The sequence below is a fragment of the Schistocerca serialis genome, chromosome 1, assembly GCF_023864345.2.
Source record: "Schistocerca serialis cubense isolate TAMUIC-IGC-003099 chromosome 1, iqSchSeri2.2, whole genome shotgun sequence".
NCBI lineage: Eukaryota > Metazoa > Arthropoda > Insecta > Orthoptera > Acrididae > Schistocerca > Schistocerca serialis.
In genome coordinates, this window is record NC_064638.1 from 1100320033 (window position 1) to 1100344950 (window position 24918).

General features: G+C 43.2%; 1 protein-coding gene across 4 annotated transcripts in view; it reads right to left on the reverse strand.

The window, feature by feature from the left end:
• The window catches only part of LOC126416393 (solute carrier organic anion transporter family member 74D-like), a 183287-nt gene that overhangs the window by 84582 nt on the left and 73787 nt on the right, over nt 1-24918 (reverse strand). For 2 of the 4 annotated variants that reach the window (XM_050084084.1, XM_050084101.1), the window contains exon 2: nt 16322-16503. In XM_050084084.1, the coding sequence (XP_049940041.1) occupies nt 16322-16462 (141 nt within the window). In that variant the 5' untranslated portion in view covers nt 16463-16503. Of the gene's footprint in view, nt 1-16321; nt 16519-20582; nt 20654-24918 lie in introns of those variants that run through there. The other 2 variants (XM_050084112.1, XM_050084092.1) reach the window with 2 other exon arrangements.

Genomic DNA, 24918 nt, shown 5'->3' on the forward strand with positions numbered 1-24918 from the left:
TTTCTCCTGAAACAATGTTGAAAGACTTGGCAGTAATGTAGCCAGTGTACATGATTCCTGGAAATTGTGGCGGTCGCGGGAACACCAGGCTCCAGACGGCCACGTGGCACTACTGAGAGGGAAGACCATCGTGTTCGGCATATGACTCTAGCGCAACGTATTGCATCTGCAGCAGAAATTTGAGCCGCAGTCTGCACCACAGTGACACAACGAACTGTTACAAGTCGGTTAACAGTTCCGAGCAGGACACGCTGTAACTGTACACGTCTTAGAAGCACTGGACCTACACCTGGAGATATAGTCTGGGGTGTAATTTCGTATGACACCATGCGCCATCATTGCAAATTTGTACGTCAGTTTGGTGTTGTGCTGCCATCCATGAACAACATTCCAGGGGGTATTTTTCAACAGGATAACGGTCGTCAACATACCGCTGGCGAAACTCAGCATGCTCTATTAAGTGTTGAGATATTGCATTGGCCTACTCCATCACCAGACCTGTCTCCTATAGAGCACATATAGGATATCAAAGGGCGACAATTTCAGCGTCGTCCACAAGCAGCATTAACCGTCTCTATATCGATTGATCCACCAAAAGGAAAATGCTTGGAAGTCCATTCCACAAACTGACATCTGGCACCTTTACGAATCAATGGACTTTTGCATGCTTGCATTCAACATTCTGGCGGTAACATCTGTTATTAATGTACCAATATTTCACAGTTACAATGGATTATTTCGCGCTTGCATTAACCTGTGATCTTGCAATGTTAATCACTCAAATATGTTATCTGGGCAAATGTATTCCAGAAATTTCATTACTCTACATTAACGTTTTTTAGTGCTTTGGTATTCTACTGTTTTAGTCTTAAAGTGCTTCATTCGAAGACTTGATAACAACTCAGAGTTCCTACCTCGTCTTCGAATGAAGCACTTATGAAACGATTTGAATTCACGAAATCCAGGGATATATCGCACTGCATGGCATTATTGTTTATTTTGAGAGATGCATATGGGGCCTGAACACGGCACAATGAAATGCCTAAATTGTTAGTCTTCAAAATAAAATAAAATAGCATCTTAAGTTACACGGCTGTTGGAGAAATTCATTGACATTGCCAATTACTTAACCAGTCGATGTCCCCTGTCCATGCTGGACCAACAGAGATACGATATTAGGAGATATCCCACGATCTTTGTCACCTCAGTGAATTTATTTATGTTGAGTGTCAACTGCTTGTCCATGCACCAATTGCAGACCATCTGCTGTTCATCCTAGATTTCGCTACGACATCTTGGCGTTGCAACTAAATCTGCGACGATGCTGTTTCCTTTTGTAGCAAATTTCTAACACAGCTACCGAGTCACGGCCGGTCAGCCGCTGATGGTATGAATTTCCGCTTCCTCCGCTCACCGTGTTGCCTTTGAGAGCAGTCTACATCTTTTGGGTGTATAGTGTAGTATTTGTGCTGAATGATGAAAGAAGGGAATGTGTTGTACCTGGTGCTGATACATAGCCTACTGCTCTCCAGTAGCAGCAGGGGGACCACTGGGATCAACGTCCCAATCCAACGGATTGATCACCATAGTGTCATATACCTTCACTTCGTGTGACACTGCGGAGGGGTTTCGAATTTAGTTGAGAACATTGGCGTAAAATATAGTAATCAGGATGTTTACACCATCACCTCTTCTCCCTTTGGCGGCAAAATACTGATGGTGAAAATTCCTTCCTGCTTCAGGAATCGGAATGGCTACCTGCGAGTCGTGCACTACACCACAGGCGTATGTTACCGACATCGGCTTCGAATGCGCGTTTCAACAGTAATGGTTGCCGGATACGTGATGGTGCCATGAGTTTTACCCAGAAACGAAGCAACAACTGACACTATGGAGCAATGCTCTTCGCTCTATCAAACAAAGTAAAGTAGGCGAGAAACAATGTAAAACGATATTGATTTTCATTTTCAACCTGAAGGGTGCAGAAACTATGAATTTGTCTTCCTAGGTTGCATATTTTACCAGTGTTAACACTTTCAAATACTAAAGAGATTGCCTGAGGCACTGTGAAAGACAACCGTCTGCGTTGTGGCGATCAACAATTGGCGCCTCCATCATAACAGTGCTCCCCTTCGCACAGAGAAATACCAGCAACCTTCGATTTCTGGGTACAGAAATGGTGAATAAAAATCACAGGAGACACAACGTGGCGTAACTTTGGACTTTTGTAAAATATGATTCCATCAACGTGAGAAACGTTACGAAAAGTGAATACTGTGGAGGATCAATAATGTGTAAGAGAACAGTGAAGGGCGAAGCGTGTAATCCTATAATACTCGTTATTTTGGCTTCTTCCTTGTGAAAAAATTGTGTAAAGTTGTTACTTTAGTAGCCCGAAGCTTATTCAACATAAGTACGCTACGTGACTAATTTAATAAGGGAAGATGCTGCCATACGAGTTTTATTTCTTACCAGCAGCTGATCCTCTGAGGTCACAGGACTTTTGTCTGTTGCTGTTTAAATACACGGGGTGGTCAGCAACAATCTGAGAAGCTTCTAATGGTGTTGCAGGGTTGGTTGTGCTGAGAAGTCAATGTTAAGAAAAAAGATCGAAGTGTTGTGTCGTTTCCGAGTTTATTAGCACTGTAGTCAGTCAATCAGGCCGTTGCGCGTGCGAATTCAGGCGCCCCGCCAGATACAGTTAGCGCCAGCTGTTCTCGTACCGTAGAATCGCAGATAATAGTGCACGAGATTGCTCAGCCTTTTAGTCGGGTTCGATCCTACGTCCAGTTTTTGTATCTCTCTCTTGAAGGGTTTTAGAATACCAAAAGAAGAACACGTTTGTGGACACAATCTCTGGCGGGCCGCTTGAATTTGTTCGCGCAGTGGCCTGATTAGGTAACTTCAATGCTATTTAACTCAGGAACGGCATAACGTATCGAATTTTTTCTTAACAATTATTCTGAGTACAGCCTACCCTCCAACACACAATTTCTCAGATTTTCTGGCTATCCTATATATTTCGGCTTTATTCGTCATGCAGCGTGCGACTGCTGACATTGATCTGTCACTCATGGAACTATGTTGCAGTGCGTAATGAAACTGGATTTCTTGCATTTAACTTGCGCTACGAAGTTGAAAGTTGTGTTACACCGAGACGTCCCTACGAGATATTATCAAGATTCACAGTGCGCATGTGGACATTTGTTCACCAATAGTTGCGTGCGTAGTATTAACGCTTCAAAGCAACAGATGCCTTGTTGTTCATCAAGAAATTTCTTGGAGGAATTTGAAGAGAAAGGCTGTTTGGGCTCAAAACAAGTAGGATACGAAGAACATCTTTTGGAGTTGTACATGAGAACACGTGACGGAGACGCAAGCGCAAGCGTAAGCTTTCTGCACACGAGGGATGCTATGAATCTGAAGTTCCGAAACTAAGTGGCATTCTGTGTAAGTCTTTATGAGCACGACTTTGGATCACCCTCAAAAGGTCTTCTTCTTCTTCTCCTTCTCCTTGTCCCTACAACTGGCAGGCAGCATTGTGTTTTAACGTTCCCCGACTAATCGTGTTGCTGTTTGCTGATATGAATTGTATCTTCTGACGCCCTCTACGAATTATGATAATAGCATTCCTTTTACTCTCACACTTTCCCACCAAGACGAGTGAAGTAAGAAATTTCCGATATAACTGCTGTGACGCTCTTCAGTTATTGCCATTAAAGGTTAGTTTTTTCTGCGTTTCTCCATATCTCCTCATAGGTTCTTCTACTTGCCCAGAGAACGAAAGCATTGCGTTTCAGCACCACCTTTGGCGTCGCTTTCAAAACGATTCAAATGGCTCTGAGCACTATGGGACTTAACTTCTGAGGTCATCAGTCCCCTAGAACTTAGAACTTCTTAAACCTAACTAACCTAAGGACATCACACACATCCATGGCCGAGGCAGGATTGGAACCTGCGACCGTAGCGGTCGCGCGGTTCCAGACTGTAGCGCCTAGAACCGCTCGGTCACTCCGGCCGGCTGGCGTTGCTTTAATCGCTTCTTTCCTTCTTCTGGAAAATCCAGATATCTGATCTACTTGTTGCCACGCCCCGAACAAAAACTCTTCACGAAATCTTTTTTCCACTTTCGGTGAGATAAAAAAAGAAATCAGCAAAGTACACTATTTACCAAATACTTCTTTGTCTTGAGGAATAGTAGGGCGGTAACTCTATAGACAGAATTCAAAAATTTAAAATTTGCAGAAAGCAAACACAATTCATTTCGCGACACACACACAGGGTTTGTAAACAGTCTTTTTCTGTAAATGGAAAATAATGAAAATTGGCTGTTAAAGATTCTGTGGACAGGCTAGGCGCACATTTTATGCAGAGGAATGCAGGGAAATTCTTGTGAACATAGTACCTATTGGTACAGTCTAGCAGCGGAAATAGATGTTCCTGGTCAGCACTCCACAGGATGCCGCTGGTCTGCGATCTTTTGCTAATTGGTCATTAGAGGCATCCGTACGATCATCCGTCGTTAGCCGGTGGTATCGCGTAGGTCATGTACCTCGTGGAAAGGTCACCACTTGAAGCACTTCTGGCAAGTGGCGCTAATCGACTCTCAGAAAGCGCACGCCGCGAAGACCATCAACTTTGTATCCGCCTCAGCTACACGACAGCGAATGGAAGTGGCGCAGAATGCTCACGTAAATTATCACACATATTATTGTGATGTTCATCTTTTAAGAGACCTAGAGAGAGAAGTTACACATGAGTAACTGCATAATTTTTAGGATCCCTGCGGAGCAGTCATCGCTGTAGGCTGCTTGATATCTCAGTGTCACTGAAACACCTGGTGTCCGGACGATAAACGTCCGAAATCCTGACAGGTATTACGTGACACCTACCAAGCGTAAGTACCTACTTTATTTTGGTCATCCTTCAGTTTACTCCCACGTGATACACTAAAACTACTGTCATCAACATGTAAAAGATTGTTAATGGTTCGGTTTAAGTCAATAAATTCTACCACTCTTTTGTCACCATATTCCCTTAATTCTCTTTTCCTTTTCGTCAACTGAAATCTTGCCTTTAGCACTTCGGTTCATGGTAATTGATTACTACCAACCTCTATTACCAACGTGAATAGCTTGTCGACTAGAGGAATCGTTATCGTCCATCTCGAATCATAACAACGATGAGCGAGGAACTGTTCATCAATTCATTTCCTACTTAGGGTTATGTCAACAACACCTGTTCAGCTATCGCCCTGGGGTTCAGGGAATAACTTTCTGTACGAATACTCGTGCTAATTATAATTCACTGGTTATAGGGGTTGTCATGGGTTCAAGAATGCCGCTATTCGCCGTTAGAAGAATGGGCAGTGCTTCAGAAACATATGTGCCAATGTGAGGAAAGCTTACAATGGATGGAATAGGGTCACATGGGATGTCTGGTCATCCCTTAGAAGCAAACGATGCAAGATCTCCGGCAGAGCTTATGCCGCCGTTTTTTCCTACCAATTTCCAGCCCTTGACAGAAAGTAGGTATACCATTCACTAGCTACGGAAATGTGTCAAAATATTTCTACTTTAAAGACATGAGGGTTTTTGGCTAATGCTAAATATCTCGTAACGCAGACATTGTTGAGAAAAAATGAGGTACAGTCGAGATGGATATGGGTGCCTTATGACTTACTCCACCCATAAATGACGTAGCTTACAAAATCCTCGTTCGAGCAATACCTGAGTATCTCTCGTCTGTCTGAAATCCGTACCACGTAAGGTTGATAGGGAAAGGAAAGAAGATTCAAAGAAGAGTAATGTGTTTCGTTATAGGTTCCTTTATTAGATATGGAAATGTCATGAAAAAACCCAGCGGATTCCCGTGTCACATCCTGAAGAGAGGCGCTCTGCATCACGATGTGATTTACTCTTAAAGTTCTTCCTAGAAGAGTCCACCAACATATTTCTTCCTCCTACCTGTACCTCACAAAAAGACAAAGAAGATAAAATGAGAGATATTCGAGTTCACATGGAAGCTTGCCAACATTCGTTCTTCTCACGAGCCATTCGTGACCGGAACAGGAAAGGGGGTAAGTGACAGTGGTGCACAAAGTACCCTCCTCCACACACCGTATTGTGACTTTTGGAGTGTAGATGTAGATGCCTGCGAATTTTAGGTACCGATACGTACGGTATCTTTATGAGACGAGTAGCTGCAGTGCACAGTGTGATAATTTGTACTACATGCAATTAGAATCTACTGTAGCGGTCACCCCGAATTAGACACAGGTAGCACTAAGAAACTGCAGCTGGGCGACTTGCCTGGTGCAGCGGTAATAAATTACATACACAAATCTTTCTCGTGAATTCGTCTATCTGTTAGTGAAAACTGCAACAAAAGACCTACAGAAGTTCCTGAGATTAACCCTTACATACAGAGACACAAACGCTGCACGGGATTTTAATTTACTCGTATAAATGTATAGTCCCCCTTGCCGGGGTTAGTTGATCTCATGCGTCAATGATACAGGTATATGATCCAAAAGTGCAATGACGACAGAGGGGCATCTGTGGGGAGTACACACAAGCACATGATTCCTGAAGAGGGACAACAATCTTTTCAGTAGTTGCAGGAACAACAGTATGGATGACTGATCTGATGTTGTAATGTTAGTCGACATGGTCTTTCTGTGCTTGTACTGCGAACGACGTAAAGGAAGGGGAGACTACAGCCATTATCTTGCTCAAGGGTATGCAAATCTTCTGTGTGGTCAAATGATAGTGATCTCGTACTGGGTAAAATATTATTTAGTTATAATAGTCCCCCGTACGGATCTCCAGGCGGGAACTATTCAGGAAGAAACTTCCTGGCAGATTAAAACTGTGTGCCAGGCTGAGACTCGAACTCGGGACCTTTGCCTTTCGCGGGCAAGTGCTCTACCATGAGCTACCCAAGCACGACTCACGCCCCGTTCCTCACAGCTTTACTTCTGCCAGTACCTCGTCTCCTACCTTCCAGACTTTACAGAAGCTCTCCTGCGAACCTTGCAGAACTAGCACTCCTGAAAGAAAGGATATTGCGGAGACATGGCTTAGCCACAGCCTGGGGGATGTTTCCAGAATGAGATTTTCACTCTGCAGCGGTGTGTGCGTTGATATGAAACTTCCTGGCAGATTAAAACTGTGTGTCAGGCCGAGACTCGAACTCGGGTCCTTTGCCTTTCGCGGGCAAGTGCTCTACCATGAGCTACCCAAGCACGACTCACGCCCCGTTCCTCACAGCTTTACTTCTGCCAGTACCTCGTCTCCTACCTTCCAAACTTTACAGAAGCTCCCCTGCGAACCTTGCAGAACTAGTACTCCTGAAAGAAAGGATATTGCAGACATGGCTTAGCCACAGCCTGGGGGATGTTTCCAGAATGAGATTTTCACTCTGCAGCGGAGTGAGCGCTGATATGCCTTTCGCGGGCAAGTGCTCTACCAGAACACTTGCCCGCGAAAGGCAAAGGTCCCGAGTTCGAGTCTCGGCCTGGCACACAGTTTTAATCTGCCAGGAAGTTTTATATCAGCGCACACTCCGCTGCAGAGTGAAAATCTCATTCTATTCAGGAAGATATCGTCATCAGGAAAAACGAAACTCGCATTTTATGGATCGGTGCGTGGAATGTAGATCCATTAATCGGGTAGGGAGGTTAAAGAATTTAAAAAGGTACATGGATAGGTTTAGGTCAGATGTAGTGCGATTAGTAAAGTAGTGTGGCAGGAAGAACAGGATCTCTGGCCAGGTGAGTAAAGGGTTAAAAAAAATAGGAATTATGCATGAGGACGCGATTTCGTATGATAGCAGAAACACTCTAGTGGTTATCCCACGCACCCGGACTGCATGTCTACAGATCTGTAGGTCAGTCTGGTGTTTCATCCTCTGCCACTCATGAGCATCATTCCAGGATAAAACTCGCCCATACACCGCTTTTGTAACCCAACATGCTCTACAGAGTGTAGACATGCTGCCTTGGCCTGCTCGATCACCAGATATGTCTCCAGTCGCTCACATATGGTACATCATCGGACGGCTGCTACAGCTTCATACACAAACGGCATTAACCGTCCCTGTATTGACCAAGTGAAACAGGCCTGCAACTCCATCGTACAAACTGACATCCAGCACGGTTAGAATACAATGCATGGACGCTTGCACGCTGGCATTCCAGATTCTGGCGGTTACACTTTTTATTAGCGTACCAGGATTTCACATTTGCAATGGTTTACCTCACGCTTACATTAACCTGCGATATTGCAGCATGAATCAGTTAAGTATGTTACCTAGATAACAGTATTTCCGAAATATAATTGTTCTACATTAATCATTTTTTTGTGTTGCGATTTGTTTTCAGGCACTGTATACGGAAATTTTGTCAGAAACATCCATTGGCTTTAGTTTTAAACTATTTGATTCAGTCTGCATCATTATCCTATAGAATTTTATACAACTATTTTACCCATTTTTAAATTTTTGGTTATTATGTTTCTTTATTTTTTTCTTTAACGTGTCTGCCTATTAAGTAAGGGTTTGAAAAACAGTTACGTATTGTGTGCACGGGCTTTGAAGCAACGGTGCATGACCAACCTGTTAGACAACACGACCAGTCAATCCGACAAATAATTAGGTCGCGCATTGTCCATACCGACAGCCCCATAATTAAACCGTCGGCTTTCTCATCCGTCTGTCGGACGGGATGAAGACATTAACGGCGGCGACTCCACTGATGTTAGTGTTGTAGCCTTTGTGCTGGCACAGGATTTTATCAGATCGCTCTTTTGTCTCTCAGAAACGACCATAACAATAAAAACTCGACACGATTCTGCACACACACACACACACACACACACACACACACACACGTGACTGTCATCCATGCGTAGGATACACATTTATAATTTCATTACAATAACGAAAAAGGTAATAGCTTCCTACAGAAGTTCATTGGCAAGAGTGAGTAAGAATCCGATCTTATTTCCGAAGCTCAACGCTGGGAAAGAGATTCATTAATTTTGTGGGGATTTTACACTTTTATGAAACAACTGATGCTTCAGTAACCAAGCAAGTCACGAAATGAAACTTAATTTTTTTGGCGGATAACATAGCAAGGACTCTTGGCAGCAGATGGTGAAGCCGGCAAGTCGCTTGAGGGAATAGCTTAAGCACTCCAAATATAGTATTAATGGAAAATGTGAAGGCTTTGGCATAGAGAAAACTATGCTACCAAGAGCAACTTCATTACTTTTAATTTTTATATCATTCTTATAGTCGTATGAGGTAACAGTTGTCGTGGCTGGGCTCCTCAAGAGAGCATCTTCTGCAAGTGTCCTACGCCTAAAAGGACTCAACTGACGTAAACTATATGGTGAGGTTAGGAAACAAACGTGGAAATATCAAGCATTTGTTTTCGGGCTAATACACCTTTTTCCAGTAATGATCCGAAATCTGAAATTTCTAGAAGACAGATATGAATCTAAGAAAGCATGTACAGATATTGAGTGTTGTCTTGATGGAGCCTTAAGATTACAAGGATGTGGCAAATGCAAGTGACCATACGTAAATAAAACAACTACCAACACCCACTCTTGGGTCGCGATGTCAAAAAATGATTTTCCCTTCATAATAGTACGCTTTAAATTCTCTTAGACAGAAGAATCAACATTACATAGTTATTCCTTTGACAACATCTTTGATATGAAACCTCTTCAATCTCTCAAGGCCAGAACATCTGCTAGCGAACCTGAAATGAAAGATCTATCATTTTTGAAGTTTTGGATGAAAAATACAACGTATTACACACAGGCTTCCGTGATTCAATTTCGCCGATGCAGCTAAAACTTGTTCGTTAAATTTTTTATTCATCTTCTTATAGTTAACACAGTGGACTTGCTTGATTCATTTTACGTGAGAGTAATTAGCTCACATGAGTTTTGTTCATTGCGCAAAGAGTTTATACAAATTAAACTCCTGTCTAATACGTTCACAAACGTTTTTCACTTCTCCTATAAAATACAACTCTTTTGAATTTCATGCAGTCCCATGTCAGCATCTTAAATTAATAACAAACCAGGCACCTGATTGATTTCAGAAAGTACAGGCCATTCAGGAACAATATTAGGTACGTTTTTCCTAGACTTAAATTACAAATGTATTTATACTGTTTGTATACGACCAATATCTATTCGTCGTGCTACTCGAAATCAGAGATACATGTCATGATTCTGGACTGTATGTCGAAATTATCCCACCAGTTGTGCAAGATATGTGAGACAAAAGAAATATCCCCATACTTCAGGAAGAATGTTATAAACCCAATTCCAAAAAAAAAAAAAAGTTGTAAATCTTAGCGCACTCCGCACTATCAATTTAATAAGTCATGAGGGTAAACTATTGACACAAATTACTTACATAAAAGTGAAAAACTGATTCAAGCCGATCAAAGGGAAGATACCTTCGGTTCCAGGGAACATGCGAGGCAATATTGACCTTACGAAGTACCTTACAAGTTAGAGTGAAGAAAGGAAGACTTAAATTTATAGTATTCGTAGATTTAGAAATTTTAACGGAACACACTGTTTGATTTCTGAAGTTAACAGAGAGAAAATGTAGAAATCGGAAACTTATCTACAATCTATACAGAAATCAGACTGTAGTTATAGCAGTCCAAGGATATGAAAGAGAAACTAAATTCTTAAGGCTTTCGTGGCCACTTGTTGACAAATTGGCCGTTGGCTTCTGTCTCGGGTTCTTCAGCCGACGTTTGTTTCATGATTTTTTCGATATTTCGCCAGTACGAGTTGCTGGCATTGTCAATGCTTTACCTCCATTGCTGATGGTGGAGTAAGTCGGGCTCGCGGACGCAGATTACCGAATATGTACCTGGCGCGTGAGTTTTGCTATTTGGGCAGCAAAATACTTCACGGTGGTCGAAGTAGAGAGGTTATCAAATGCAAACTGGCTATGGCGGGGAAATAATATCTTCAAAAGAGGAATTTATTGGCATCGAACATAAATCGAAGTGTTTGGAAGTCTTCTCTGAATGTATTTGTCTGGAGTGTAGCCCTGTACGTCAGTGAAACGTGGACAGTAAGCAGTTGAGAGTAGAAGAGACTACGAGGTTTTGAAATGCGAGGTTGCAGAAGAATGCTGATGATTCGATGGGCAGATCTAGTTGACTCGAATTTGGGAGAAAAGTAATTTGTAGAACTTCTTTAACAGAAGGAATCAGTCGGTAGGACACATTCTATGCTATCAAGGAATCGTCGATTTGGCAATAGTGAGGAGTGTTGGGAGGTAAAAATTGCAAAGGGAGATCAAGGGATGGATGCAGTTAGCAGGTCATACGGATGTGGGCAGCAATAGTTATACGGAATTGAAGATAGGATAGACTAACGTGCAGAGATACATCAAACCAGCGGACTGACGGCCACAACGACAATAACAACATATTGAAAACAAAATTTTAGTTTAGTTTTGCTTAATTCAGTAACGGATTTCTGAAATATATGTCATACTGTTATCCGAAGACTAGTTTTCAGCTTACTTAACGTAACTAAAACGATTAAGTATTCCCCATTTGCAAATGGGGACTTTTTAGCGTACAATTACTTAGAGTCTGAAGCAAATTAGTCGGAAGCTCATCCACATTCTAAATGTTAGAACCCATTCTGGCAGGACCTGTGTGTGAATCACCACGCCATATCGATCGCTTTAGTGTTATACTTCAATTAGACTCACCATCTGCTGACGTCGTTCGCGACTGAGGGCGCTGTCTAGGACCGATGTCATACTAACGACACAGTACATGATACCACCACGAGTTGAGATGTGGACCTCACAGTACCCAACTTGTCTGTCGTAGAAGCTCAAGCAGACATAGTTCGCATCATCCATGACGCTCTGTATACGTCAGTGGAGTATTTAGCCGGCAAACGCTAACTGCATCCATGTCATTAGTGGCTAGTCGACGAAGAGTAACAGGCCAGAATGATTCAAAGGCCCTGACCTTAAGATTCATTTCAAGAGTAACAGTACTGACTGACGGCATTACTCGTACAATCGTACGTAAGTTTAGTGTCTACTTCAGACACTTAGATCGGCTCTATCGTTTGGAATCGGCAAGTAGGCAAGATAGCGAAAAACAAATTCAGAGGAGTACTAATAGGATCGTAATACGTCAATATAACTTATTTGTGTAAGAGAGGTCCTCAGAGAACTTAAACAGAAATCTTTGCAAGACAATATCTCACGAAACCCGGTTGGATAAATATAATATAGAGAACCCATAATAGAGGAAGTGTATGAAAAAATTCTACGAGGTCAGAAAGTCGGAGCACAATAAAGTGGAAACGATGAGGAACGAAACTAATCGGTCCTTTCAAAAAAACTTGCTGGCATTCGCCATAAGTGATTAGGTAAATTACGGAAAACCAAAATGTGGATGGCTGAAAGGGAATTCGAACCAGCAGTCTTCCGTATACGAGTATAATGCCTTGCGCCATCTCTCTCTGAGAATACGTATGACAATTACTACGAACTCCCATTATTGGCAAACTCTTTTTCTACTTTCTTGAGTGGAGATTTTACTAAAGTATATTTATCTCATTGGAAAAGGACACATTTGAAAAGTGTTGCACCAATATTAAATGGTGCACAAATCTTCAATGTAGTACTATAATTCATTACCTACTACAAAGTAAATAGGGCACTTTGTCTTTGCAACTTTTAGAAGCAGAAATTCGCTTCGAAACATAAAACGAAATGACTAAGCGAGATGGCGCATTGGTTAATGGCCCTGGACTCGCATTTGAGAGGAGAAGGGTTCGTATCCTCTCCGGTCACTCATACTATCGTTGTATGTGTTTTTCTTAAGTCAGATTGAGAGATAGATACTTTGAAAAAGACAGCCGATCCCTTTCCTCGTTCTTGTCCAAGTTGAGCCAGTGTTCCGTTTTTAATCTCTAGGTTGTCAGCTGAGTGTTAGACTACAATATTCCGCCCTCTCTTAAAAACTGATGTAATAGTTGTCGCCTACGGAATTAATGGGGATAGAAGACGGCAATACTTAGGAGATTAAAATCAAATAACAATGAGTAAACTGCAATGTATCTTACAGTTGTTGTGGTTTTCAGTTTGATACATCTATCCACGCTAATCTATGCTGTGCAAGCCTATTTATCTCCACGTAACTATTGCAATGCGTATACATTTGAACCTGTTCACTGTATTTAAGCCCTGGTCACCCTCCACAAATTTTACACGTCCTCCCCCCCCCCCCCCCCACTTTCCATTACCACACTGCAATTCCTTGATGCCTTAGGTATGCACTATAAACTGATCCTGTCTTTTAGTGAGATTGCGAATTTCTTTTTCATCCAGTTCGATTCAATGGTTCTTCATCAGTTACTCGGCTCACCCACCTAATTTTCAGCATTCTTCTGTACCAATACATCTCAAAAGCCTCTGAACTGGTCACTGCCCGCGTTTCACTTCCGTGCTAGGTTACGTTCCACTCCAATACCTTAAGAAAAGACTTCGTAACACTTAAATTCATGTTCTAGGGGACTGATGACCTCAGATGTTAAGTCCCACAGTGCTCAGAACCATTTGAACCATTTTTTTAAAATTCATATTCCATGCTAATAAATTTTACATTTTCAGATACACCTTTCTAGCAATTGCCAGTCTGCATTTTATATACCCTCTACTTCGGCTATCGTCAGTTATTCTGCAGTGCAAATACGGAAACACAACTACTTTCAGTGCCCCATATCCCAACTGATTTATATCAGCATTGCCTGATTCAATTCGAGTATGTACCGTTACCATTGTTTTATTTTTGTTGATGTTCATCTTACAACGTCTTTTCTAGACGCTGTCCATTCCGTTAAAGTGCTCTCGAAAGTCGTTTGCCGTCTGTGACACTATTACGTCAGTGGAAATCCTAAAGATTTCCCCCCTGAGCTTTAATTCGCTTTCCAAATTTCTCCTTCAGACAGTTTGGAACTAGAGTAGTGCTGGATGTTTCAAAATTTTTTATTCCCACAGATTTGCCCCAAACATAAGCTCTTCGTAAGAGTAACTGTATTGTATGCTACCATAGGGTGGCCAATATATCTGTGAAATGGCGTTTTTTTAATAAATGTACGCACTTTTTCCTTGAAGCCTATAATATTGATGCATATTCTTTTTGACAACGAAGAGCAATGAAGTGGGGATGGAAAAAACCAACCGATTAAAATCGATACTAGTATAACCAATATTTTTCGATTTTTGTTTGGCTACAGTTATAACAGCTACTTTTATTTCTCCTGATAACAGCTTCTAAACACAATTTTTTTGGCTTGGTAGGTAGTTCTGTGGCTTCTGAAGGATTACTACTGCCTTTGAATGACATCGTTTCAGATGAAAGGAATGTACTTATATATCGACACAAGTGTTTATGAACAGATTCGGCAGTAAATGTTGGTCAATGGATTAATTCATTATTGAAATTTTAACTAATGCCTTGTAATTGTTCTTAATAAATGGTATATTTTGCTTACTGTCTAATTATTCAGTTTACTTTTTTGAAAAAGCATTTTTGGTTTAGTCAGTAAAAAGTCAATTGTAATTAAATTCCCATTAAAAAGTAAAAAATATATATTTCATTAAAAACTACTTCTTCAGTTGAAATAATTAAACAGAAACAACGCCAAAAATTTTATTCAAAAACGTAGTATTAATCTCTCATTTTTGTGATATAATGAAAGAGAAACGGATTTATGAGAACAGTGACAAATGAAAAACTGAACAACTCATTCATAGCTTAATAAAAACATAAGGTAGCTGCCTGTGTTTCCAAAATGTGCCTTTATCTGCTTGTAGCCCTTAAAAATAGACAATTTAACGCGAAAAATACCGTTCTGCAGTCTCAGTTTTACGCTTTAGCACTGACCATTCACAATACCAGTAAGTGGTACGATCCTCGATTGCAACATGGTTTTTGAACAGAAATATAAAAAATTAGAAACAGTGAGAGAATACTAGAGAACTTTTTTGTAGTTCTCAACCCCTCAATACTTTTCGAGCAAGGCAGCGAACAGTGGACGGACTAAGTTCTTTTTTAGTTACCTATTTATGCTGATATTTTGATTCTACGTTTGCTTCAACATATAATGCGAAATTGTTCAACCTTTGTTCGATGTCTACGTTTATTGCTGTAAATAACAGAAATTAAAAACCGATAATTGGTTATCAAACAGTGGAAAATCCAGGATGGAACGTAACAATATTTTGAAAGGAAAGTAGCTACTCACCATATATTGGAGATGCTTGGTCGCAGATAGGCACAACAAAGCTTTCGGCCAATAAGGCCTTCATTGTGGCTTCAGCTGCCAGAGGTTGCAGTCCTGTTTGTGTGAGTTGCATTTGTGTGTGTGTGTCATCTGTTTTCGACAAGGGCCTTGTAGGCCGAGAGCTGATATTTCGATAATTGTTTATTTCAGAAAGTGCTTATTTTGAGAATTTCCTTCGATAGTACTGCACAAGATAGTAAGCAAAATGAGGATAATGGAATGTAGTCGAATTAAGTCGGGTGATGCTGAGGGAATTAGATTAGGAAATGAGACACTTAAAGTAGTAAAGGAGTTTTGCTATTTGGGGAGCAAAATAACTGATGATGGTCGAAGTAGAGAGGATATAAAATGCAGACGGGCAATGGCAAGGAAAGCGTTTCTGAAGAAGAGAAATTTGTTAACATCGAGTATAGATTTAAGTGTCAGGAAGTCGTTTCTGAAAGTATTTGTATGGAGTGTAGCCATGTATGCAAGTGAAACATGGACGATAAATAGTTTGGACAAGAAGAGAATAGAAGCTTTCGAAATGTGGTGCTACAGAAGAATGCTGAAGATTAGATGGGTAGATCACATAACTAATGAGGAAGTATTGAATAGGACTGGGGAGAAGAGAAGTTTGTGGCACAGCTTGACCAGAAGAAGGGATCGGTTGGTAGGACATGTTCTGAGGCATCAAGGGATCACCAATTTAGTATTGGAGGGCAGCGTGGAGGGGAAAAATCGTAGAGGGAGACCAAGAGATGAATACACTAAGCAGATTCAGAAGGATTTAGGTTGCAGTAGGTACTGGGAGATGAAGAAGCTTGCACAGTATAGAGTAGCATGGAGAGCTGCATCAAACCAGTCTCAGAACTGAAGACCATAACAACAACAACAGTACTGCACACTTTGAGACGTAAAATCGGCTCTCGTAAATAACTTATCACCAAAGCAAAAGAAAACGAGTGCGAGCTTACCCTGACGTCGGCTTGCGGCAGCAGCGCCTTCTCCTCCGGGGCGTCATCTGTGGTCAGGTTGGCCGCCTCTTCGCGCAGCAGGCTGCGCACGCAGCCGTTCTGGGGAATCCCCCGCGAAGCCACCATTTCCAACTGCGTCATCCTCACCAGCAGCTGCCGACGCTGCTTATGGTCGGACTTCCCTAAACACACAGATTCTTTACACACTCTTAGGGCTCGTGACTGAAGAGTTTATTACTTAGTCCAACGTTTCTTTTTAGACACGAGATAATGACAAGTGGCAAGTGTTAGTACACTACCGGCCATTAAAATTGCTACACCAAGAAGAAATGCAGATGATAAACGGGTATTCATTGGACAAATATATTATACTAGAACTGACATGTGATTACATTTTCACGCAATTTCGGTGCATAGATCCTGAGAAATCACTACCCAGAACAACCACCTTTATACGTCTGGACATCGAATCAAACAGAGCTTGGATAGCGTGTACAGGTACAGCTGCCGATGCAGCTTCAACACGATACCACAGTTCATCAAGAGTAGTGACTGGCGTATTGTGACGACCCAGTTGCTCGGCCACCATTGACCAGACGTTTTCAATTGGTGAGAGATCTGGAGAATGTGCTGGCCAGGGCAGCAATCGAACGATTTCTGTATCCAGAAAGCTTGTAAAGGACCTGCAACATGTGGTCGTGCATTATCCTGCTGAAATGTAGGGTTTCGCAAGGATCGAATGAAGGGTAGAGCCACGGGTCGTAACACATCTAAAATAAAACTTCCACTGTTAAATGTGCCGTCAGTGCGAACAAGAGGTGACCGAGACGTGTAACCAGTGGCACGCCATACCATCACGCCGGGTGATAAGCCAGTATGGCGATGACGAATACACGCTTCCAACCGCGATGTCGCCAAACACGGATGCCACCATCATGATGCTGTAAACACAACCTGGATTCATCCGAAAAAATGTTTTGCCATTCGTGCACCCAGGTTCGTCGTTGAGTACACCATCGCAGGCGCTCCTGTCTGTGATGCAGCGTCAAAGGTAACCGCAGCCATGTTCTTCGAGCTGATAGTCCATGCTGCTGCAAACATCGACGAACTGTTCGTGCAGATGGTTGTTTTCGTGCAAACGTCCCAGTTTTTTGACTCAGGGATCGAGACGTGGCTGCACGATCCGTTACAGCCATGCGGATAAGATGCCTGTTATCTCGACTGCTAGTGATACGAGGCCGTTGCGATCCAGCACGGCGTTCCGTATTACTTTCCTGAACCCAGCGATTCCATGTTCTGCTAACAGTCATTGGATCTCGACCTACGCGAGCAGCAATGTCGCGATACGATAAACCACAATCGCGATAGGCTACAATCCGACCTTTATCAAAGTCTCCTCCTTACACGAGGCATCACAACCACATTTCACCAGAAAACGCCGATCAACTGCTGTTTGTGTATGAGAAATCGGTTGGAAACTTTCCTCATGTCAGCACGTTGTATGTGTCGCCACCGGCGCCAACCTTGTGTAAATGCTCTGAAAAGCTAATCATTTGCATATCACAGCATATTCTTCCTGTCGATTAAATTTCGCATTCTGTAGCACGTCATCTTCGTGGTGTAGCAATTTTAATGGCCAGTAGTGTATTTGATCTTGATACGTCGAAAACATGAGGCCCTTTATCATTCCCTAGCAAAATCAGAACTGGCGTATTATGTCTTACAAGAAAACATCACCAATTTGGTGTCACATTTTAAGGAGTGGGGGAAAAAAGGCCACTTGCAAGATGTCAGCCTCAGCAATCGATCCCGTGTGAAAATTTAGGCCATAATTCTGATAGTGCACGTTGTGACCTGAAATCACAGGTTTTAATTTCTCACGAACACCGGTAGCTTGTCATTCGCTCCGCCCACAGTTGCTGCATAATGTCGAGTGCGAAATACTGTATAATGGGGTGAGTAAAAGGCTTGTGTTCATAATATCGGTGAAGGAGAAGCAACAGAGCTATATACACAAATGCCGAGACTGCCAATGATCTCTTGTCTACAGCTGCACAGCAAGCCTATCGCTTACGGGAATCGGTGAAATGCTGCAAGTAATGAGGGTAATGGGTAAGAGGTATTACGAGTACATACGTAATGTGTGGATAGGTTGACAATTTGGGTCTGACAGAAGGCGTGCTTGAGTAGTCCGTGTATTCGCAATGACCACTGTGTCCGGATGGCGCATTGGTCAGTGCATCTGCTTAGTAAGTAGGAGACCAGGTTTGGAATATGAGTGTGGCACAAATATTCAACCTTACCCATTGATTTAAATTACTGCTCAATTGTGGCCGAAGTCTGTAATTCCTTGCCGGCCGCTGTGGCCGAGCGGATTTAGGCGCTTCAGTCCGGAACCACGCTGCTGCTACGGTCGCAGGTTCGAATCCTACCTCGGGGATGGATGTGTGTGATGTCATTAGGTTAGTGGTTTTAAGTAGTTCTAAGTCTACGGGACAGATGACCTCAGATGTTAAGTCCCATAGTGCTCAGAGTCATTTGAACCATTTAGAATGAGTGCGTTATTAAAAATGTAGCGTAGCGCTATATAGTTATTAACATCGCTGTCGTGTGTTATTTTCTTTGGATTGTAAAGCTGACACTGTTGCTTAGGTTTATACTGTATATGAAGTTGATATACACTCCTGGAAATGGAAAAAAGAACACATTGACACCGGTGTGTCAGACCCACCATACTTGCTCCGGACACTGCGAGAGGGCTGTACAAGCAATGATCACACGCACGGCACAGCGGACACACCAGGAACCGCGGTGTTGGCCGTCGAATGGCGCTAGCTGCGCAGCATTTGTGCACCGCCGCCGTCAGTGTCAGCCAGTTTGCCGTGGCATACGAAGCCCCATCGCAGTCTTTAACACTGGTAGCATGCCGCGACAGCGTGGACGTGAACCGTATGTGCAGTTGACGGACTTTGAGCGAGGGCGTATAGTGGGCATGCGGGAGGCCGGGTGGACGTACCGCCGAATTGCTCAACACGTGGGGCGTGAGGTCTCCACAGTACATCGATGTTGTCGCCAGTGGTCGGCGGAAGGTGCACGTGCCCGTCGACCTGGGACCGGACCGCAGCGACGCACGGATGCACGCCAAGACCGTAGGATCCTACGCAGTGCCGTAGGGGACCGCACCGCCACTTCCCAGCAAATTAGGGACACTGTTGCTCCTGGGGTATCGGCGAGGACCATTCGCAACCGTCTCTATGAAGCTGGGCTACGGTCCCGCACACCGTTAGGCCGTCTTCCGCTCACGCCCCAACATCATGCAGCCCGCCTCCAGTGGTGTCGCGACAGGCGTGAATGGAGGGACGAATGGAGACGTGTCGTCTTCAGCGATGAGAGTCGCTTCTGCCTTGGTGCCAATGATGGTCGTATGCGTGTTTGGCGCCGTGCAGGTGAGCGCCACAATCAGGACTGCATGCGACCGAGGCACACAGGGCCAACACCCGACATCATGGTGTGGGGAGCGATCTCCTACACTGGTGGTACACCACTGGTGATCGTCGAGGGGACACTGAATAGTGCACGGTACATCCAAACCGTCATCGAACCCATCGTTCTACCATTCCTAGACCGGCAAGGGAACTTGCTGTTCCAACAGGACAATGCAAGTCCGCATGTATCCCGTGCCACCCAACGTGCTCTAGAAGGTGTAAGTCAACTACCCTGGCCAGCAAGATCTCCGGATCTGTCCCCCATTGAGCATGTTTGGGACTGGATGAAGCGTCGTCTCACGCGGTCTGCACGTCCAGCACGAACGCTGGTCCAACTGAGGCGCCAGGTGGAAATGGCATGGCAAGCCGTTCCACAGGACTACATCCAGCATCTCTACGATCGTCTCCATGGGAGAATAGCAGCCTGCATTGCTGCGAAAGGTGGATATACACTGTACTAGTGCCGACATTGTGCAGGCTCTGTTGCCTGTGTCTATGTGCCTGTGGTTCTGTCAGTGTGATCATATGATGTATCTGACCCCAGGAATGTGTCAATAAAGTTTCCCCTTCCTGGGACAATGAATTCACGGTGTTCTTATTTCAATTTCCAGGAGTGTATTATGTACTCCTATTACTTACCTCTTGTTCGCGTAAAAAAGATGCTAAATTTTGGCCCAAATTTTCGCTTGGGATCGATTTCTGTCGCTGATGTCTTGCAAGTGTAACTACAGGCTGGAGTATCAACAACATAAGGAAAAAGACAGATTGCTACTCACCGTAGGAGGTGACACGTTGAATTGCAGACCAATGTCAGAGATGGCGGTAATGTGCGTGAGAAGTATGCGTGCTTGTGTGAAAGATCGTGTGAGTGTTTCGTTTTCTGAAGAAGTATTTGGCAGAAAGCTAAATATATATCAGTCTTTTCGTTGTGTCTGCTTGCAACCCAACGTGTCATCTTTACAGTGAGTAGCAATCTATATTTATACAGTTGGTATCTTGCAGTTGTGCCTTTTCCTCTTTAAAATATGAGGTCAAGTTGGTGATGTTTCCTTGTTGGAGAAGGAGGAACTGAAAAGGAACGTTTCTCCTTTTTTTTACATTAGATGTGTGACTCAATATCAAATGTCACGCTCTTGCGGAATCAGCCCGTGAGTCCGCGAAATAGGCGCAGCTGAATCTATGCCGTCGTCATCCCAAGATATTTCGCAATGCGCAATGCTTTGAAGAGCCCCGTCATTAAAAAGTAACCCAAGTGAGACAAAGAGTAGCTACGTCGACAGACGCCACCGGCCTAGTGGCCCCTGAGGTGCTCAAGACACAGAACCACGTTATCTCCGATGTTCCTTTTGGGTCGATGCCAGCACAGCTGCCGTATCTCATCGTCGCTGTAAAACGTCACAATCGGCACAGATGTCTGTCGTGTTTACTACCAGCCAATGTCTCGAAGAGACTTCGTAAGTCCTGGTGGCTACTGTCTGGCTATTTTCTAATTTCCTGATTGCTGAAATTATGCACCTGGTATTTGTACAGATGCAGAAACGAATTAAGCCGTTCAGTGGCTGTATATGTTGATGGGGTAGGAACATTCATACTGCGCCGCAGCGGGGCCCTGCTGGAGGCGACCTCTGTTACCTTGTTGCGGTTCCCAAGCACGAAGTGCCAGAATGGTACCTATACAGTGAGGGACACAGTACAAGGGACTGAGTCAATTAATGTTGCAGTGTTACGTTACATAGAAATGAAGTGAGAGCATGAAGCACGAAACCAATACTTAGCCCATACGGCTCGAAAATGATTAGTGGAAGGTCGAATCCAATAATTCAGTTACCATTTTTCGGGAGGATGCCTTTCAACAGTCTGCTACCCATACACTCTATGCTGCTATTTGAAGGTGATAATAAGATTGTCCGAGTTTTTCATTCAATAAAAGGGTGAAATAATGTAGATACACGGTGGCAACCGTGAGAATACATTATGTTAGCTATATTAAAATGGCGTTCATCCCTGCAAGGAAATAGACAAATCTTGTTACCAGTCGACATGACCACAAAAAAACCAGTGCAACAAAAGTTAATCCAGTTTTTCTTCCCTTTTTCCATTTTGGCTTTGAATGAAAAAAATTTTGTAAGTATGTGCTACCATTGTTTATAGCCAAAATTATAGAATGAGTTTCGTGAAGTGCCAGCGCCTAAGTGATAAAGATAAAGACTCGCCCAACAAGACAAGAGGTTGTAGTTGGACAGCCGGCCGGAATGGCCGAGCGGTTGTAGGCGCTTCAGTCTGGAACCGCGCGACCGCTACGGTCGCAGTTCCGAATCCTGCCGCGGGCATGGATGTGTGCTATGTCCTTAGGTTGAATACACACACGTCCAGCGCACAGAAACGAATTATTGAATTAATTTTAACTATTGTTAATGAAGTCGCAGGTATTTCCTTATCTCAGTTTTATGGTTTCCGTTTGGAGTTTGCTAGTCTCCCATCTGGCGTCTTCCCATGTGGCAGATACGAAAATTCTCCCTAGAAATGGCGGATCCCGGGGAAATTAAATAAACTAGAACAACGGGAGGAAAGATCTCGAAGCTGTAGAGAAGGTAATCTGTGTAGGGCAAATCAAATCTGAGATAAAATCAGCTGCGACAGAAGCCGCATCACTGTTCTTATCCTGCACAGACTTTCCGATGTTGCCAGGGGACTCACAGAAAAGTTTAAATACGGAGGTTATCCAGAAAGTAACAGACGTTTCGGTCCATCATAGCGGTTTACAGGAGTACAGCCCCCGTCTTGGTGCCATAACTTTCCTACACTCGGTACGCATCCAGCGGTGGTAGCGTGTGGTCTGTGTCTCTGCTACTTTTCGTCTGAAGTGTTAAAATGTGTGTTTCATTAGAAAATCCCGCCACTTACGAAGTGTGCTCCGTGATTACAGTTTTTGTTGGCAAAAGACTACAGACCAGTTGAAATTTATTGCTATCTTTGTGAAGTGTACGGAAAAGGAATAATGAGTGAAAGACGAGTGATGCAGTGGTTCATTCAGTTTAGAGAAGGCCGTACCAATGTTCACTACGAGGACCTCACTGGTAGGCCTAGCCTTGTGACTGAGGAACTGGCGATGAAAATCAGCATCAAAATTCGTGAAAATCGTCGCTTCACGATTACGGAACTTTCGAAACATTTTTACCAAATTTTACGGAGTCTGGTACATGAAACTGTGACGGAGAAGTTTGGTTACCACAATTTTTGTGCTAAGTAGGTTCCCAAAATCCTGACGGAAGACCACAAAGAACGGAGACTGGCTGCAGCACTGACATACGAGAAGAATGCTAGTAAAATTATTGCTCAATCGTAACTGGGTGAAGCATGTCAACTGTGAAACAAAAAGGCAGTAGATGGAATAGGGATACAAATTCTCCCAAGAAACCAAGGAAACGTTTGCAAATAATGTCAGCAAGAAAGATCATGGCTATTGTGTTTTGGGACTAAGAGAGTGATTCTCGTTCGTTTACTCGAACGTAGCACAACAATTAACTCAGAGAGGTATTGCGAAACACAGACATACTTAAGGCGGGCCATACAAAACAAGTGTCAGGGAAAACATAGCGTGAACGTTTTGTTTTTTTCATGACAAAGTACGTCCACACGCGGCCAATTGCATCTGAGAGCTTCTACGGGGTTTTGGATAGGAGGTGTTTGATTATCCACCATACAGATGGAATTTGGCGCTAAGCGACCACCACCTCCTCCCAGAAATGAAGACATGGCTCGCTAAACAACGCTTTGATACTGACGCCGAACTGAATGCCGGTATAAACCAGTGGTTCCAATCGTAGGCGACTTATTTCTACGGAGACTGTACTGAAAACCTTGTGCCATGGTATCATAAGTGCCTCAATTTGAATAGCAGTCAGTAGAAAAATAGCTTAAGAGTGTAACTTTAAAACTTATGTAATAAATATTGTTAATTTTTTCGTAAAAATCGACTGTTACTTTCTGGGTAGTCCTCGTAGCAACATTGAGTGTAGGAGATCTGACACATAATGAAACAGAACTCGAAGATCGAATTTCAAAGTTATTGCGGGGTATGACAAAAATTAAGAACTGCTTCTGAAGTCTCCATTTGGTTCTGGTAAGCGTTAAAGAACAAAATACATTCGTACTCCTTTGTAAACGAAAGAATAATAATGCAATGTCGTAAGGAGGACAGAGGATACGTCTTCATATAGTCTTTGTATTCTACGGAAGAAAGACTAATTCAAAATACTGATGAATTTTTATTCCTCGAACTTATTACGCTGTAGTAGCAAGATGAGAAGTGATATTCCCACTGTGTACCTCCTATGTCCGCCTCCTATGGCGGATATGAGGGCGCGGGGGGGGGGGGGGGGGGGAGAGGACGTCTCCTCAATGCTCACTGTCTTGCCGGTGGATTTCGAACGAAATACACCAACTCTGGAGTTTACAGTTCCAGTTTAAAGAACGAAATTAAGAAGTTCATTTACCCGTTCTGAAGTTTAAGCAACTTCTGAATGGATGACGCCAACGTCACAGGATTTCATATGCAGCAAATGAAATGACTTAGACCACAGATCCCTACAGTGCTGAGGATTACGAATAATTCCACGTTTACAGGATTAAACTCCAGTGGGATGTGATAGGGTACATTTGATGAACTGCTTGCTCCTGCAGTCTTGATTAGAATACCGGTTGTCGTTGTATAACAGTGAAGAGAGTTAATACAGAGGTTTAACGACAATCATTCTTCCCAAGCGCCTTACGCTAATGGAACCGTGAAGGGACAATTAGATAAATGGCATCAGAAGTACATTCTGCCACACTTGCTGCGTATTCATCTAGAGATACTGCACGTTCTACGTCTTCTTATCGCATAGAACTCCATTGTAGCGTGCCTCATGCGATTGGCCTCTTGAGTCACCTTTATGATTGAATACCCTATTATTCTGAGTAACCCAATAAACATTTCTGAGTGATACAGTGAGTTACGTAGGAGCCACTAGCTCAGTCTTAATAGGTTGAGTCAGCCCCTGCCCCCACCACCTAAACGCGTCACGCCAGCACAGCACGCAGTTAGCTGATTGCGTCCACGTGCGTGCCTCT